Raw genomic sequence first — 16,366 nt, 5'->3', positions numbered from 1 at the left:
TGGCTCCGCCCGGACCTCGGGCCCAGAGTCTCTCCAGGGCCGCTCAGAACGCAGTGCACGCAGCGGGGGATCCTCCCTGAGCCTTCCTGAGAACGGAGATGTAGACAAGTGGAGAGAGGGAGGAGAGAGGAGAGGAAAAGTTGCAGTCGATGGGAGAGGGACACCGACTCACTAACCAGTGTTATGTTCCCTGAGCTCCCAAGTGCGTGATTGTGTGCGAGTGTGTGCCTGTCTGCCTTCACATGACTGTGGAAGGGGAGGGGCGGGGTACCAGAGGACAGGCCCCTTAGGAAACACACCTCGTTAAGAACTTGATATTTGCATAGGTTTGCTTTGCTTCATAGCAACGCTTTACTGAAACCAGCGGGGTTTTTCTTTACTCCCTGGTTTATTTGTAGAGACGAAGACCATATAAGCTTTTGTGTCCGAAGCTTTCATGAACCTTAAAAAAAAAAAAAAAAAAAAAAAAAAAAAAAGGCTATTATTTTTGTGCCTTGGGGCCTCAAAGTTTGCAGTTTTTAGATCTCTGAGAGTCATTGTGTACTTATCTCACAGGAGTGGAGAGTTCTGTTTTGGCAAGAGCAATCTAGAAGATCATTGAAACAGTCTGGTCTAAATGCTTCATCTTGCATTTAAGGAAAGAGGTGCAGAAAGGGTAGGACTTGCCTGTCACACAGCTCTTTGGAGGAGGTTGGATTCTGGGCCACTTCCCCTCATTCCAGCTGAGATCCACTCTACCTGATGGTTAGGTCCCTCTTCTCTTGCTTTTTCTATTTTCAAAAGGACTGAAAGACAAAGGAATCTGTAGAAACTTAGCTTCCCCTGGCTACCTGAGAAGTATAAATTCTCACCACGATCACGTTTCAGGATCCTTGCTCAGTTTACTTTTTCAAAATTGCACATTGAGCATGTTATTGTTTCAATAAATGTCTATTTGTTGATTCAGTGGAGTATTTTTCTAGCTGTCAGTTTATTTTTCTAGCTCCTCTCATTTCTCCTCATAGACGGATGGCACATTCACTGAAAACAGCATTGTAATACCTGACTCACTGCAGATGCTTGGAGATCCCGTACTACATGGCACTTTTTACTTTGGAGCCTTCAATCTACTCAAGAGCATGGGCAGTGTATGCCACTTTGGTTTAAGGATTATTTTGAGCTGAAGGCAATTAGGAAGAAGCAAATAGGTACAAGGTACTAGAAAAGCACTCTGCCCTCCCTCCATTTGCCAAAAAGCAGGATATAAGTTTACAAAAGTGTACCTCCTGCCTGCTCTACCAGGAAGGACAAAGATTAATCACCAGAGACAATCGTAGACCCCTGTCAGCCTGGAGACAACACAAGAAAAATCTACATGATTAACTTTAGTATTTAGCCTTTATCTGCAACTAGTCTCCCATATATTTGTCTTCCCACAATTTGCTGCCCCTAGAGACTCAAGGTCCTTTATCTTGTCATTTCTTTAAAAATTTATTGTTCCTTGGCTAGGATGCTATATAAGCCCAAGTTCTAACCAAACCTTTGAGTTGCTCATCTCTGAGTATTCCCATTTTACCTACATGAACAATGCACCTGTTGATAAACTTGCTTTACTTTTGTTCATTCGTCTGTCTTTGGCCGGTCTAATGCACAAAGACCCAGCTGAAGAACCTAAGATAGGTAGAGGAAAAGATTCTCCCTCCTCTACAAGAGCTTGGTTCCCTATCATATTATTTCTAATACCTGTTAGAGCACTCAAGGGAACCTGTGTATCAGACAAGCCCTGGAAGTCTGTGGTTTTTAGCTCTCTTCGTGTAGTGCTAAGCTACTCTCATGGGGAAGATATTCTATAGGGTTAAATTTCCCTCATTCCCCCTTCCATTTCCAATCACCCACTCTGTCTCCAGAGAGCCTCAATAGGGTTTGCAGGAGCCTTCCATGTCAGCCTGACTCCAGTCCCACAGAAGATAAGTGATTTTAGGGAAAACTGACAACACGTCAGAGGCAGGGTTTGGTTTGAGCACCCTAGGCTCAGGAGTAAGATCCTGGAAGGTGGTATGAAAGAAAAAGTTGAGATGCTTGCCCCAGGGTAATGTCTGGAATTTTAAAATTGCTGGGACAGTGTTTGTCTTGAACAAGTTTTCTGCCCATGCCAGCTGTCCTTTCCAGGTTACCAAACACCTTAAAGAGAAAGTTAGCTATTTTGCCATAGGCTTTCACCATCTGAAAAAAAATCTGCTTTTCTTTTGCCTGATGTTGCACTGAAAAAACTGTTCTTCCACTTACTCCTTCCACATTTTCTCAAGAATAAAAGAGTCACCAAAAACAGAAAGTAAAACCCTAAAAACCAAATCCTTATCCCCAACTTGCCATTGATATGTTACTTGGATGTATAAGATCTGTAACCTCTGTCATGTTGCCTAGGACTACAGTGGACTTACTGGGATGAATTTTAATATTCTCTCCTTGCATTCAATAATCTCACATGATGACCTAGGTTTTATTGTCTCCATCTTACAGATAGGAAAACAAGCTCCCAGTAACCAGTGAATAGGGAAGCTGAGATCAAGTCCCAAACTGTTCAACTCTAAAGTCAGATGGTCAGCACTTGTACTGTTCCCCACAGTAGATCTTATGCACCAAGAAGCAAGAATTCTTGTAGTAATTAGAAGTAACAGTAACCTCCTATGCTTCACAGGGCATCAAATCCATTCACTGACTTAATTTTCTCCAACATATCTATTAGCATCTTGCATACAGTATACACAAAATGTTGGCTGATTTAACAAATATTAATAAGTTTACCATACACAGTATCATCTCTCCCTATCCTCAGGAAAAAAAAAAAAATTGTAGCCTCAAGCTTCAGCTCTGCATAAATTTCTCCATGCTTTAGCTTCCTAAGGTAGGAGTTACAAAACCCTGTCTCTCAGAATCTTTGGGGGAATTAAATGAGAAAAAAATATATATAAAACATATATATATATATAAAATAACACCTAGGGCAGTGCACACAAGATAAATGCCAGGATGTTATATCTACACTGGGGCAGGCTTGCAAGTCAGTGCATAAGTTAAATGCAAGAATGATGCAACACTAATTGAAATCCGTAAATGTTGGTTTTCCTTCCTAATGCTCAATCACTACTTTTTTTTACATAGCTGTTCCCTTTACAGAAACTACAATGCAAACCTTTTTGCCATTTTATGTAGACAGATCTCTGTAAACCCAAGGAGATAAGGAATAAGGATCAGGGTAAAAGTAACTTCGGGCTGCCTTTTCCTACTTGTTTCTATCCACTCCCTGGAATATGAAGTTTCCATGTAATTCCAGCTCCAATACCCACCTACAGTGATATACTTTGTCTTATTTACTATCAGTAACAATAACAATAATTACTATTTAGTGAGTACCCACTTGTTCAGAGTTTATATACACAGTTCTTAATTCCTCCATTGCAGGGTTGTTAGAATTCTGTTTTACAGGTGATAAAATTAAGACTCAGAGAGTTCAAGAAATATGTCCAATGTAAGAGTCTGTAAGATTCAGCACAGTGGCTCATGCCTGTAATCCCAGCAATGTGGGAGGCTGAGGCTGGAGGATCACTTGAGGCCAGGAGTTCAAGACCATCCTGGGTGATACAGCAAGACCCCATCTGAAAAACAAACAAACCAACCAAAAAAAAACAGGCATGGTGGCTCTCACCTGCAGTCCTAGCTACTCAAGAGGGCTGAGGCGAGAGGATCACTTGAGCTCAGGAGTTAGAGGCTGCAGAGGGCTACGACAGACCCACTGCATTTCAGCCTAGGTGACACAGCAAGACTCTCTTGTGTAAAAAAAAAAAGAAAAAAAGAAAAAAAAAAAGTCTATAAATGGAAAAACTGGGATTTAAACCCAGTCTTTAAATCTCAAACCAACATGTATCGCTATTCCCAAAAACCATGATTTATCTTTAGAATAATCAAAATCTGCTACTTGAGCTAGCTTCCCTGATAGGTGTTTCCAGCAGAGAGACTGACTTGTTGCTGCAATAGCTATTTCTGGAATTCAACTTTTTTCTTTTGTTGTTGTTGTTTTAGTGAGGTGGAGGTTACTGCATTTACTGCATTCCTGCAGTAACTGCATTACCAGGCTGATGTGTGGAATGGGTGGGAGAAACTCCTATTCCATCTCCCTGCTCCAAAAAATCCATTTAAAATATTGTTCATGGATAGAAGACATATCAGATGTTAAACTGATAAAATTAGATGCTACATTTATTTTAGCCAAAAGGCCAAAAAGCAATGGGAATTCAACTTTTGTGCTCATTCCCTACACAGATTGTGTTTCATTCACAGCATTAGGATTCAACTTGAACATTCTTCCTCATGTAGACAGCACAGTGATGGGTCAAATGCTTTTGAATGACAGCATTTGTTTCCAAAGAACTAAAATATCTGAGACTTTGTTTCTATGATAAAGTCCCAGACTTCCAGGTTCAATCCTTTTGCCTCAACATACAGATTAATTTTTTTGAAAATCCTTTAATTTTGTGGCTAGGAGACCAGGATTTCTATGCTATTTCTTTTTGAAACATATATCATGTAGCATAATCAAAATCATGTGTGCATGCATGCATGTGTGTGTGTGTGTGTGTGTGTGTGTGTGTGTGTGTGTGTGCTGGGGCAGGAGGGATTAAGTATAAATCCAGAAATCCTGTCAGATGACATTTTGGTGCCTGCTTTTCGTATTCTCTCCTCATAACTTTCCTTAAAAGTAAATCATGTCAGGCCGGGCGCGGTGGCTCAAGCCTGTAATCCCAGCACTTTGGGAGGCCGAGACGGGTGGATCACGACGTCAGGAGATCGAGACCATCCTGGCTAACACGGTGAAACCCCGTCTCTACTAAAAAATACAAAAAACTAGCCGGGCGAGGTGGCAGGCGCCTGTAGTCCCAGCTACTCGGGAGGCTGAGGCAGGAGAATGGCGTGAACCCGGGAGGCGGAGCTTGCAGTGAGCTGAGATCCGGCCACTGCACTGCAGCCTGGGTGACAGAGCGAGACTCCGTCTCAAAAAAAAAAAAAAAGTAAATCATGTCAGAAGGTGGCATTCAAGCTCGTCACTGTATTCCTACAAGTACCCAAATAACTTGGATTTCCACAAATATTTTTGAACCTTTTAATATACATTACAAATATTTTAGACCAATCACATTTTGTTGTAACATATTTACAAAACAAAAAATATATTACAATAAATATGATGAAACAGTGAATCTGATCAACAACAAGCTTTGTCACAACCAGCTATTTAAAAGGAATGCAAAAACCTGTTGGTCTGCATATATTAAGAGTTTTGAGATAAATAGGGTTCCAGAATTATAATGTATCCGGAAAAGAGATGTGAGGAGAAATCCCCAAATTTAAGTTAAGTAAGATTCTTTCTCATTGCTAATTACATAATGTTTAATGATGTTTTAAACTGTGAACATTGATGAATTATCCAAACATGATACAAAGCTAATGTAGTTCTATCATTTCAAAATATGTGACATCCACAGAATATCCTTTTAATTGTTATTGTATACTGTAGTTCACACAATATCTACAAATGTGAATGAGGAAAAAAAAACAGGTCACAGCAACATGTCTCACATTCCGATTTTAAATAGGACAAGCACATACTGGATCAAACATTATTTTATAATACGTTAATAAATAACATCTAGTTTGTTATGGTTACCTTGAACAGTTTATGACTGTATATTTAAAAAGAGAACATTTTCTTTGAGTTTCACATTGTCAGTAAAAGGTAAAATAAATAATGAACTTTAACAAACAAACAAACAAAAAAAAAAAAGAGAAAGAGAAAGAGATCTATGCAGAACCTAAAGTATTTTTGACATGCCGCTTTTCCGGTATAGCTTGCCACGAGAAAATTAAAACAAAAACAAAAAATGATTGTCTTTTCAAAACAACTTTTAAAAGCTTTTCACAACATTGAGCATGAACCTTTGAAGATTAGCATGAAAATCTTTTTGCCCATCTGCTTTGCGCATATATATATGTATGTATAATGCACATTGTATATGTGCACACAAAAGAGATCTACTAAAGTCACAGAACAGCAAACTGCTTACCCCTTAAAATGAGAACCAGCCAACACACTGATCTAATCCAGCCAGTCTAAGATCTGGAAAGCTTTCATTCTTGCTTTGCTTTCACAAATGTCCCTGTATGAATGTTGTTCCTGTGGACCCCCAACTACTTTTAAAACAATAAAGTCCACTGTAATAATCCAATGGGTCTAGATTTGCCTTGTGGGGAGGTGGGACCTGGTTCCTCAGAGCAGATACTGACAAGCCATCTGACTGGGTCTGCAGGTGAGTGCAGCTCTCTCACTGTGATCGTGCCATTCTCATAACTCCTATTCAGTGTTGCCTTCTATTCTCTTACCACAACCGCTCACAAACCTAGAGAACACTGAGTCCATACTAGATATTGGCCCTGATAAATTGTGAACAGGCCAAACTACTTTACCACCTGTTTCCAGCTAAGAATGTTTTCTTGGCTAAACAAAAGAAGAGCATTAAGCCTTACAGCAAAACTAGATGTTTCATTTAAACCAGGTTTAGAGTTGTTATAGTAGTAAGACATTTTATTTAATTAATCACAGTTTTCTAAAGGGAAAGAGGGTAACAGCCCACCTTCCTAACCAGGAATAAAGATGTCGGCATCTTCAGAGTCCCTCTTTTCTTTAGCCAGCATTTTCATTCATTTTTAGCTTAGTCAGAAAGTTGGTGGTAATCACTGGACTGTAGTTTAATCACTGGACTATTTTCACTCCCCACAATTCAAGTTCCTTTATATTTGTTAGTCCTCTTGACCAAAAGACATTTACAGTACTATGCTAAAGCCCTTAGTAAATTTTTACTTAAAAAAAAAATACTTGGTCTTGTTCTTTGAGTCTGCATAAAGCCACTGCTCAAATTATATCTTTCCAAGAAAAATCTAGGAACCATTAAACCATCATATAACTCTATTATCATAACTGTTGCTCATTAATCCTATTCTCAGACAAGGTGATGGGTGTTATGCCTTCATGGGTGGTGGCCTCTGTTTTCCATTTCCCCAGGTAGAATGCTGAGTGGGCTCCCCACAGGGCAGGGAGGAATGCAGTGGTTCTGCAAGGTCATCTGACTAGAAGTTCCTCTCATGCTTTGGATCTTTTATGGTGGGAACTTTGAGAAACCCAACATCCATATCCCTTATCGATGAGAAATTAATTCATGAGTAACTTAACGGTTTAGTACTGAAAACACGTTACTGGAGTTTTTGGTTCATCTGCGAAAACCTCAGAATTGTGACACACACTAAGCATTAGCACGGGTCTGCAGCAGGGATGGAAAAGCTCCTGAATTAATATAAGGGCTTTTGGCCTTGGTTTTCAAATTCAGACCAGGCATCATTGAGCTCCATGAAAATCATCTTTGCGTATTGCTCATAGGGTTGCCCAGTAGCCTGCAGAGAAAACAAAAACACATATTAGATACCACAGACCAAAATGTTACTGATATTGAATTTTTCACTGCCAATATATGGACTCTAAGTAATTGAAATGTTTTTCTATTTGGCCATTTCTACTTTTCAGCCTAATCTACTATATCTGACCCAAATTACTATAACCTCCCCATAATGCCCTCCCCCTAGAAATGCACAGGGGTAGTAGTAATCCGTCAAGAAGCAGACAACAGAGAGCTTATCGGGCAGCAAAAGATGTATCTCTGTTCTCCAGAAGTATCTGCCAAATGACAAAGGTTCTTGACAGCCCATCTCCATTGACTGTTTTTAACTCCCATTTTCCCGTTTCTAAAACGTTCTTTGAGAGTCATAATGGGGCATACAGTTTGTGGATTTTTCTGGGCTCTTGTTTCTCCTTCTCTTTTGATTCATCAACATTCAAGCACTACCACTGCTTCTCATTAATTCTTCTTTCCAGACTAGTACAAAAAAAATGTGGAGAGATGAAAATCAAATGCATCAAATTCAAGCCTGTGTTCCCAAGTGGCACTTCGATCATAGCTTCATGTCATATGACTGGTATAGTCTATGTGACAGCAAGATGACTCACTTCTTTCTGAATGTTTCTATGTATTATACGATGATTTCATTTGGCCATGAGTTAGTTGAAGTTTCTGACAAGGTAGAGCCTTAGATGTATATATACTTCAATGAAGACATAAACTGACATAATCAATATAGTGATAATCAAGACAGTGGCAAATTTAATTCCATTTTGAATATTTTATTGATTCTCACAAATTTTACCAACTACATTCTAAAGCTTTTCCATTACTGTCCTAGCTAACCATACTGTTTTATCTCTAAAGGAAAGAAGTTTTCTTCTGTCCAGCTCTTAGCCTGTCCTTACTATTGTAAGTCAGGATACAATTTACTTTTTCTTTTCTTTTCTTTTTTTGGAGATGGGGTCTCACTCTGTTGCCCAGGCTGGAGTACAGTGGAGTGATCTCAGCTCACTGCAGCCTTGATCACCCAGGCTCAAGTGATCCTCCTACCTCAGCTTCCCAAGTGGCTGAGACTACAGGCTCATGCCACCACACCAGCTAATTTTTGTATTTTTTTTGTAGGGACGGGGTTTTTTCATGTTGCCCAGGCTGGTCTCAAACTTGAGGGCTCAAGCAATTTGCCTACCCCGGCCTCCCAAAGTGCTGGAATTACAGGCATACGCCACTGTACTCAGCCACAATTTACTTCTGAGCCCTAAAAATTAATCCCTGGGTAAATCTTACTCTCTCTAAATAAGCCCCTGTAATATATAGTTTGATATCTTCTTTCTCATTTCATAAAATGTAACTATTTGTTTAAATATCTGATTTTAGCCCATAGAGTTAATTTTATTAAAAATAGGTCATATCAACCAGCACATTTAAAGTAAAACACATAAGATAATGAAGCAAGGACCTGACAAGTTACACAACAGGGCAGGTTATACCCACTTTATCTGGGTGCACCACCAGGACAGCCTTCCTGTACACCTTCTTCACCTGCTCTGGTGTTACCAGGTCTGCCATGCCAACTGGTTTCCACTTGGTCTCCCCAGCCCACAGCACAGTATGCATCGTGGAGAGAAGGGCTCTGATATTTCTTTCTTTACCTTCAATCCATTCCAGAATCTGTAAACACGAAGGGAATTAAGAAACTCAAATGCTTAATTACTACTTCAGAAGGTTTCCACTGGGACTCTAGAAACCCCTTCTGCTCCAGCAACATCAAAACACTTAGGGCAACCTGTATAATCCAGGCTGTTTCTTCCACCTGAAATGCTTCTCCTCCTTAACCTCCTACCTTGTCTTCCTGGTTAACTCTATCATCCTTCAAAAGCCTGCTGAGGAATTTCACACTGTTAGACTTTGCAAGTTTGATTTCCTTTCTCTCCCATCCCTACCCTCAGAGTTACACTCAACATAAACTCCATGAGGGTAGATACTGCACTAAATAAGTAACCGTTAAAAAAGCGCCAAATTTCTCTGGGCTACTCTACCTTAAACACGTTTTTACCATAATATGTGCCACACTTTATTGTAATTGTGTGTTTGTCTTTCCCTTCCATTAGGCAGAACTGTTTGAGGAAAAGTATTATTTCTTATATATCACTGTATCTCAGAACCAAATAATAAACCTGGTGCAGAAGAGCTCAAAAAGGCTTGTTACATTAATTGATCCATTTAGTCATTTATTTGAACTATGAACATTCACAGTTTGAACAAATGAGGTGATTAAGTCAGAGGGATCATAAAACTGTGTCAGCATTGAGTACCTAACAGGAGTTCGGCTAAGTGAGTGTTGCTGGATGAATGGTTCAGTCATGTTAATGACAGCTACTCTCCCAAACAATTACATACCCTGTACCAATTAAATAATCAAACATGGCTTAAGTGAAATAAACAGCTTTCTTTTATAGGAAACCGCCTGAGTTTGCCTAATGAACAAAGGTTTTTGAGATAAAACACAAAGTTTTTGGGAGAAATATTAAGCCCCTGTGACATTGGGTGGAGTGAAAAACATGCAAATGAAAGATCCTACATTGTACTAAAAAATGTGTCAAAGAATCTAAGTTATATTAGATGTATATTATATACATCTGCAACAAATCTGTCAGGAAACTATACAGAACAGTGGTATATGTTTTCAGAATGTGTTAAGATTGACTTGCCGTTCAAGTACTGGTTTTGCAGATGCCTTAATACAAAGACAGATTACATCCTCCTCTTTCAGTTTGTTATAGTGTCAGCATATTTAGTATTTTGTCACATAGGAACTCAACCTCTCCATCTGTGAAGAACATTCCAATTCTCTTGATCTTTACAAACTCTTCCAGACCTCATACCACTCATCAACATAACCACCCTCTGTTTCCCAGCTAATCTGCATCCGCCTGTCCATACAACATCGTCATCTGTGAAGTTATGTGGTTTTTCTTCAGCTGTGAAACAAAGGGATTAGATTTGCTGATTTGCAAACTTAAAAAAAACAACAACAACAATGCTGAAACATACTAAAACAGTATGTTGATTTGAGGAAAAAAGAATGTTGATTTGATTTAAGGAAAATCCTCAAATCTAATTTTACCTAGACCTCCAGAATCAAAAAGAGATAAAAGGAGAACTGCTTGGGTTAAAAGTAGAGGGAGACAATGGGGAAGATGGGAGCCACACTTCCCTCAGCCTTTCTCTCCCCTACCTTCCAAACCTCCAGGTCTAATGTTGCAGGAATTGGTAAGTCTCAGATACGTAAATATTTCTCTATCAGTAGAGAAAAGATCCTGGGGGCTTCAGTCAATCTGGTTTAATAAAAAAGCTCTCAAGGCAGAAACAGAAAACATAAACAATGCATTCTTCTTACCAGCAAATTCTAATGACTCATGTTTAGAATGTGAATGCCATTTGAATAACAAAATCACTTCTTAAAAAGTGCTGCTGCTCATCTGAACAGGCAAACAAAAGAAATCTGTATTGCCATACCATGGAATAACATTTATTTTATTAAAGAAATTAAACAGTGTGTGCAACCTCCTCACAGCTACTTTGCTTTTAAAGGGAACAGCTGTACTCAAATCACAACTGCAAAGACCAAATAGAGTGGCCACCAGAAATCTAATACCATGCCTTCTATAGGTGATATGGTCTGAATGTATGTGTCCCCCAAAATTCCTATACTGAAATTCTAATTCCTGAGGTGATGGTATTAGGAGGTTAGGGCTTCCTACTGGGAGGTGATTAGTTCATGAGACACATTTCTTGTAAATGGGATTAGTGCCCTTATGAAAGAGGCCTGAGCAAGACCTCTTTCTTCTGCCTATGAGGACACAGGGAAAAGACCAGCATCCATGAACCAGGAAGATGGCCCTCACCAGACACCAAAATGGCTGGCACCTTGATCTTAGACTTCCAGCCTTCATAACTATGAGAAAAAAAAATCCTGTTGTTTATAAGCTACCCCATTTATGGTATTTTGTTATAGCAGCCTGAATGGACTAAGACAATAGGTTAGTCTCGTGCTGATAGCTCCATATACATGACTTTATCACATGACTTTGTCATATAGGATAATCAAGCTGTGTCAGGGGCCTCACTCACCTTTAATTTCTCAGGATCCATTTCCTTAGCCATTTCCTCCTTTCTCATCTCAGCTATTGTCCGAGGCCCCTTTTTGTCTTTGTGAGCATTGAAACCTTGACCAGAGAGTAGGTCTTCAAAATCAGCTGCTTTTTGTTTCCCTTCTGCAATATAATGTTTGAAAATCATTAATAGTTTTCATTCTTAAACATAACGCTGTATCATTATCTCACAGCATCTGGGGTCTTCAAGATGTTTTTAATATGCATTCAGTCCCTTAACCCTCATGCTTGCTTACCCTGTGAGTAGGGTAAGAGACTCTTGCATCCATTTTACAGTTGATGAAAATGAATCTGTCCAGAATCATTTAACATATATGTGGCAAGGTTAAAACTGGAGGTTGGTTCATGAAGCCAAATCAAATTCCATCTCCACTGTACCTTCTCTTTAGATGAGGATACTCATTATCCCTCCAGATTATAACTAACTCATATCAGTGTTGGCACTGGGATCTGGGTTTTGGTAGTTGAAATCCATGCATGCTACCACTTTCCTGCCCCTATTCTGTTGATATTTTAGTCAGTCACTTTGCTCTTTCTTTCCAAATCTGTTGTATCCTCATAATCTTTCTCAATTTGGTTGGACAGGCAGCCAAGCATGGTGGCTAGGAACAAAGAATTTGGACCCCAGCTCCCCAGGTTTGAATTCTAACTCTGCCACTTAATAGTGATGTGACCTAGACAAGTTACTTACTATCTCTATTCCTCAATTTCCTAATCCATAAAATGGGGATGGTGTTAGGAATATTACTTACCTTATGGAGTTGTTGTGAAAATGAATTAGTTGACATTTAAAATGCTTAGAACAGTGCCTGGCTATCTAAATGCTTGTTAAAACAAAATAAAACCAAAACATCAGTCCATACAGTCAATTCAAATCAACCAAAATCAGTTGGTTGAGTTGAAAACCATTTGCTATCTCTATACTGTAAGACATACACACACCTGCACTTGCACACACTGAAATGTAAGTGCTCTGAAACTAGGGATTTTGTTTCTTGTTTACTGCTCATCCTCAACGTTTTCTACACTGAAGATGCTCCATAAGTATTTGCTGATTGAAATCACTCACCCCACATCTATCTACTCAAAAATGGAGGGGAATTGACATGACTCTATGGAACTGTCCAGGAAATATCCCTGGTAGTCAAGAACAAACATGATGTTACATACCCCCAACAACTGAATTCCTAACATGTTGGTGTTGTGAGAAGCACTTGTGTTCTAGCCAGTAGAATGTAGCAATAAAGGGCAGGGGTTCTGGAGCCAAACTGCCAGGGTTCAAATCCTGACTCTGTCACTTATAAGCTGTATAAACTTAGGAAATTACTTCATCGATCTGTGTCACAGGTTCCCCACCTATGATATGTGGTTGGTTTTGAAGATTATAAGAAATAATATGGGAGTCCCCCGACTTATTCACAGGGGGTATGTTCCAAGGCCTGCAGTGGACACCTAAAAACCACAGATATTACCGGACCCTATATATACAGTACTTTCTTTGATCTGATAACCGAGATGGCTACTAAGTGACTAATGGGAGGCTAGAGAACACAACATAGATGTGCTGGACAGAGGGATGCTTCACATCCTAGACAGGATGGAGTAAGATGGTGTGAGGTTTCATCACGCTGCTCATAATAGTGCACAATTTAAAATGAATGAATTGCTTACTCCTGGAATTTTCCATTTAATATTTTCAGACTGCAGTTGATCTCAGATAACTGAAATTGCAAAGGACAAAACCACACATAAAGGGGGATGACTGTACATGAAAAATGCTTAGGATAGCACCTGGCATACAGTAAGGACTCAATAAATGTTAGCTACAGCTACCAGGAAGAACAGAAGAATTGCCTTTCCATGTTCCATAGAGAGAAAGGCCTGTTCCCTCACCATGTTCCTATGTACTTCATTGCAGAGTCTGACAAAATCAACTGAAATATAAAATGTACCAAAATAGGCTTTTAATAAACTCAAATCTAACCATCCCTCCTATGCAAAAATATTACTTTTCACTCATTGTCAAGATCCTATCCAAGGTATCCTCCAGCCTCAGGTGTTGGCACCATTATAGGTACCCCACTGATCTCAGGAATCCACCAAACAGAGCATAAGAAAGACCAAGTGTTCCAAGACACATACAGTCCTCCAATTGGGACCAAAGGGCATATATGACCAATGTGCTTGAAAGATTCCCCAAGTTTTTCTTCTACCTCCTCTTCCAAAGGAATAACAGCTTTAAGATCCATCCACCTCTCTACTCACATCCCTTCAACATTCATTTAGTGCCTACCCTATGCCAAGCATTATGCTAGGTGCTAATGATACCATGGCAACTAAGACACAGTCCCTGCCCTCCATGTGGTTCCAGTGCGGAGAGAAATGGACAAGTGAGCCCACAGTCACAAAATGGTATAAAACTTAGAAGCATAGTCAACCCAGGAGGCTCCAGGTACAGCGTTGGGGGTAGGGATCATGTTGTGTCTCTACAACTGTAAGATTTCCTCAGAAACTACTGAATTGAAACTATCCAGAAACTACTGTCACCTTCAGACATACATATTCAGGCAGTATGACAACACAGACAGGCTGCCCTATAGCTAGGTCCCATACCATCATCCTTACCCAAATTACTTGATCCTTTCCCACGTTCGTTCTGGCCCCCAGGCATGGCCGAGAAGCTCACATTGTAGTTGGGTCGGTTCTGGGGAGAGGAGTGGGGCATGCTGGGCTGAGGCTTAGGCTGTGGCTGCTGCCAGTTGTAGGCACCTCCCTGCTGCCACCCGCCACCCATAGGCTGAGGAGATGCCTTCTGTGGCGAGCTGAGAGGTGGGAATCCTCCACCCAATCCAGTTGGTGTGGTGGGCTTGCTGGCAAATGAAGAACTACCTAAAGAAAAAGGGATGAAGAAGGTAAAACTATATTGAGTGGCCTCTAACTCTTGTGTCTTCAGATATTGTTTGCAGTGGCTTTAGTAGCCATTCCCTTGACTGATAGCATAAGTAATCTTCCTAATATAGATAAAGGAATTACAGGCATACATATTATTTCCTTAATCCCCACAACGACACTTTTAGGTATGTTTTAATGGCCTCATTTTTCCTTCAGATGAACAAACTGCAGGTCAGAGCAGTTAAGTGATTTTCTCAGAGGCACACAGCAAGTGGCTGAGCTGACACTTGATTCTGGATCTTTGCCTCCAAGTCAAAAGAACCCTGGCTCTTCCCACTGTGCCATCCTTCCCCACCCTTCCATCTTCTAAGCAGATTCTACTTCTTCACTAGAATAAAATGTTTTAAAAAACTACTAAATGACAAGAATGGGGAATAAAACAGAGTAAGTCCACTCATTAAGGTGCTACTTAAACTTCAATTATTAGGATTAATCACTTTTTGTTATAAAGCATGGTTAGTGCCCAAGAGTAAATAAAGACGTTTTGAAATTTCACAAGTAGGTTTTAATTTCATACTACTTGCATTTCATTCAAGGAAAGAAAAAATAGTCAACATTCTGATAACTTTAAACAGAACAAACGATCTTATTCAAGCTTTAAAAATGATGTTATTTTGTGCCAGGAATTTAAGTAGAATCGTGATTGCATAATCTCCAAACTTTTAAGCACTCACTGCATACAAGCTGGGTTATGTCCAAAATATGAAAACCAGCTGTGACTTGCATTTAAAGAGGTAAAATGAGAAGCTGAAATGTGATGATCCCCAAAGACCCTTTCATGTAATAAGTCTAAAGGAACAACAATAAAATAACTAATACTTATATAGCTCTTTAGAGTTAACAAAATGTGCTTATGTGCATTACTGCTCAGATCTACACAACACTCTTAGGAGGTAAGTAGTATCACTGGCCCCACTTTAAAGATAAGGAAATTAAGGCTCAGAGAGGTTTCCTGATATGCTCATGATCACACAGCTAATTATGGAGCTGGGATTAGACTATGTACATCCTACCTCCAAATATCAGGTTCGTTTACTGCACCCAGTAATCCTTAATTCCTCTCCTAATTGCTGAGCCTTTCACTATAACTCATCCCTTACTATCCCTTCTTTCTATAGATACTTTCCCTATTCTGATCCTGGGACTCCACTTTCCTTCCCTACTGGAAATGTGTCATGATCACTGGACTTATCGTCAATCTGAGTTTCAGTCTCAGCTCTATCATTCATTCTTGCATTTGTTCTTCATTCATTCATATATATATACACTAATTCACCCCTATTTGGTGAGCATTACCAAGTGTGATGTACTATGCTGGGCACTAAGAATATCGCTGAAAACAGGACACAGAGAATCTTTCTATATCTCTCTTCTAAAGCTGGGTAAAAAAATCGCACCCCTTTGAGCCTCAGTTTCTTCATCTGTTTAATCAAAACTATGTCTGTATCACAGGTATACTGTAAAGACACAACAACTACATGAAAGTATTCCACAATTAAGCAAACAAAGAGGTGTTATATATTATAAAATAATGTAAGCTCATATGCTAATAAGCACATGCCTAGTACATCTTCAGGGCTCAATAAATACTTGGTGATAGGAAAATGTAATGACAGGGCTTGTCTTCAAAGTTGGCATTGCCCCACTCATTCCATAACTAGCAGCATGAAGTCCCTCTTCCTATGTCCCAGAGCCTTCCTGCCAAGAGCACAGGAACATACACCTAAGACTTGGTATTCATTCTATACTGGGGTTTCA

General features: G+C 39.6%; 1 protein-coding gene and 1 non-coding gene across 5 annotated transcripts in view; both read right to left on the bottom strand.

The window, feature by feature from the left end:
* Positions 1-4,074: 4,074 nt before the first annotated feature.
* LOC126944279 (U2 spliceosomal RNA) lies at positions 4,075-4,265 on the bottom strand. The gene has a single exon (XR_007721999.1). It is a non-coding gene; the product is annotated as a U2 spliceosomal RNA (small nuclear RNA).
* An 858-nt stretch (positions 4,266-5,123) lies between these two features.
* The window catches only part of DNAJC6 (DnaJ heat shock protein family (Hsp40) member C6), a 157,482-nt gene continuing 146,239 nt past the window's right edge, over positions 5,124-16,366 (bottom strand). For all 4 annotated transcript variants that reach the window (XM_050758981.1, XM_050759071.1, XM_050758907.1 and 1 more), the window contains exons 16-19: positions 14,282-14,545; positions 11,616-11,758; positions 8,976-9,152; positions 5,124-7,479 (exon numbers count right to left, since the gene is read on the bottom strand). In XM_050758981.1, the coding sequence (XP_050614938.1) occupies positions 7,378-7,479; positions 8,976-9,152; positions 11,616-11,758; positions 14,282-14,545 (686 nt within the window). In that variant the 3' untranslated portion in view covers positions 5,124-7,377. The remainder of the gene's footprint in view (positions 7,480-8,975; positions 9,153-11,615; positions 11,759-14,281; positions 14,546-16,366) is intronic.

Source organism: Macaca thibetana, chromosome 1, assembly GCF_024542745.1.
Source record: "Macaca thibetana thibetana isolate TM-01 chromosome 1, ASM2454274v1, whole genome shotgun sequence".
NCBI classification, from domain to species: Eukaryota; Metazoa; Chordata; class Mammalia; order Primates; family Cercopithecidae; genus Macaca; species Macaca thibetana.
Note: the sequence above shows the minus strand (reverse complement) of the source record. Positions and strands in the feature narration are given on the sequence as shown.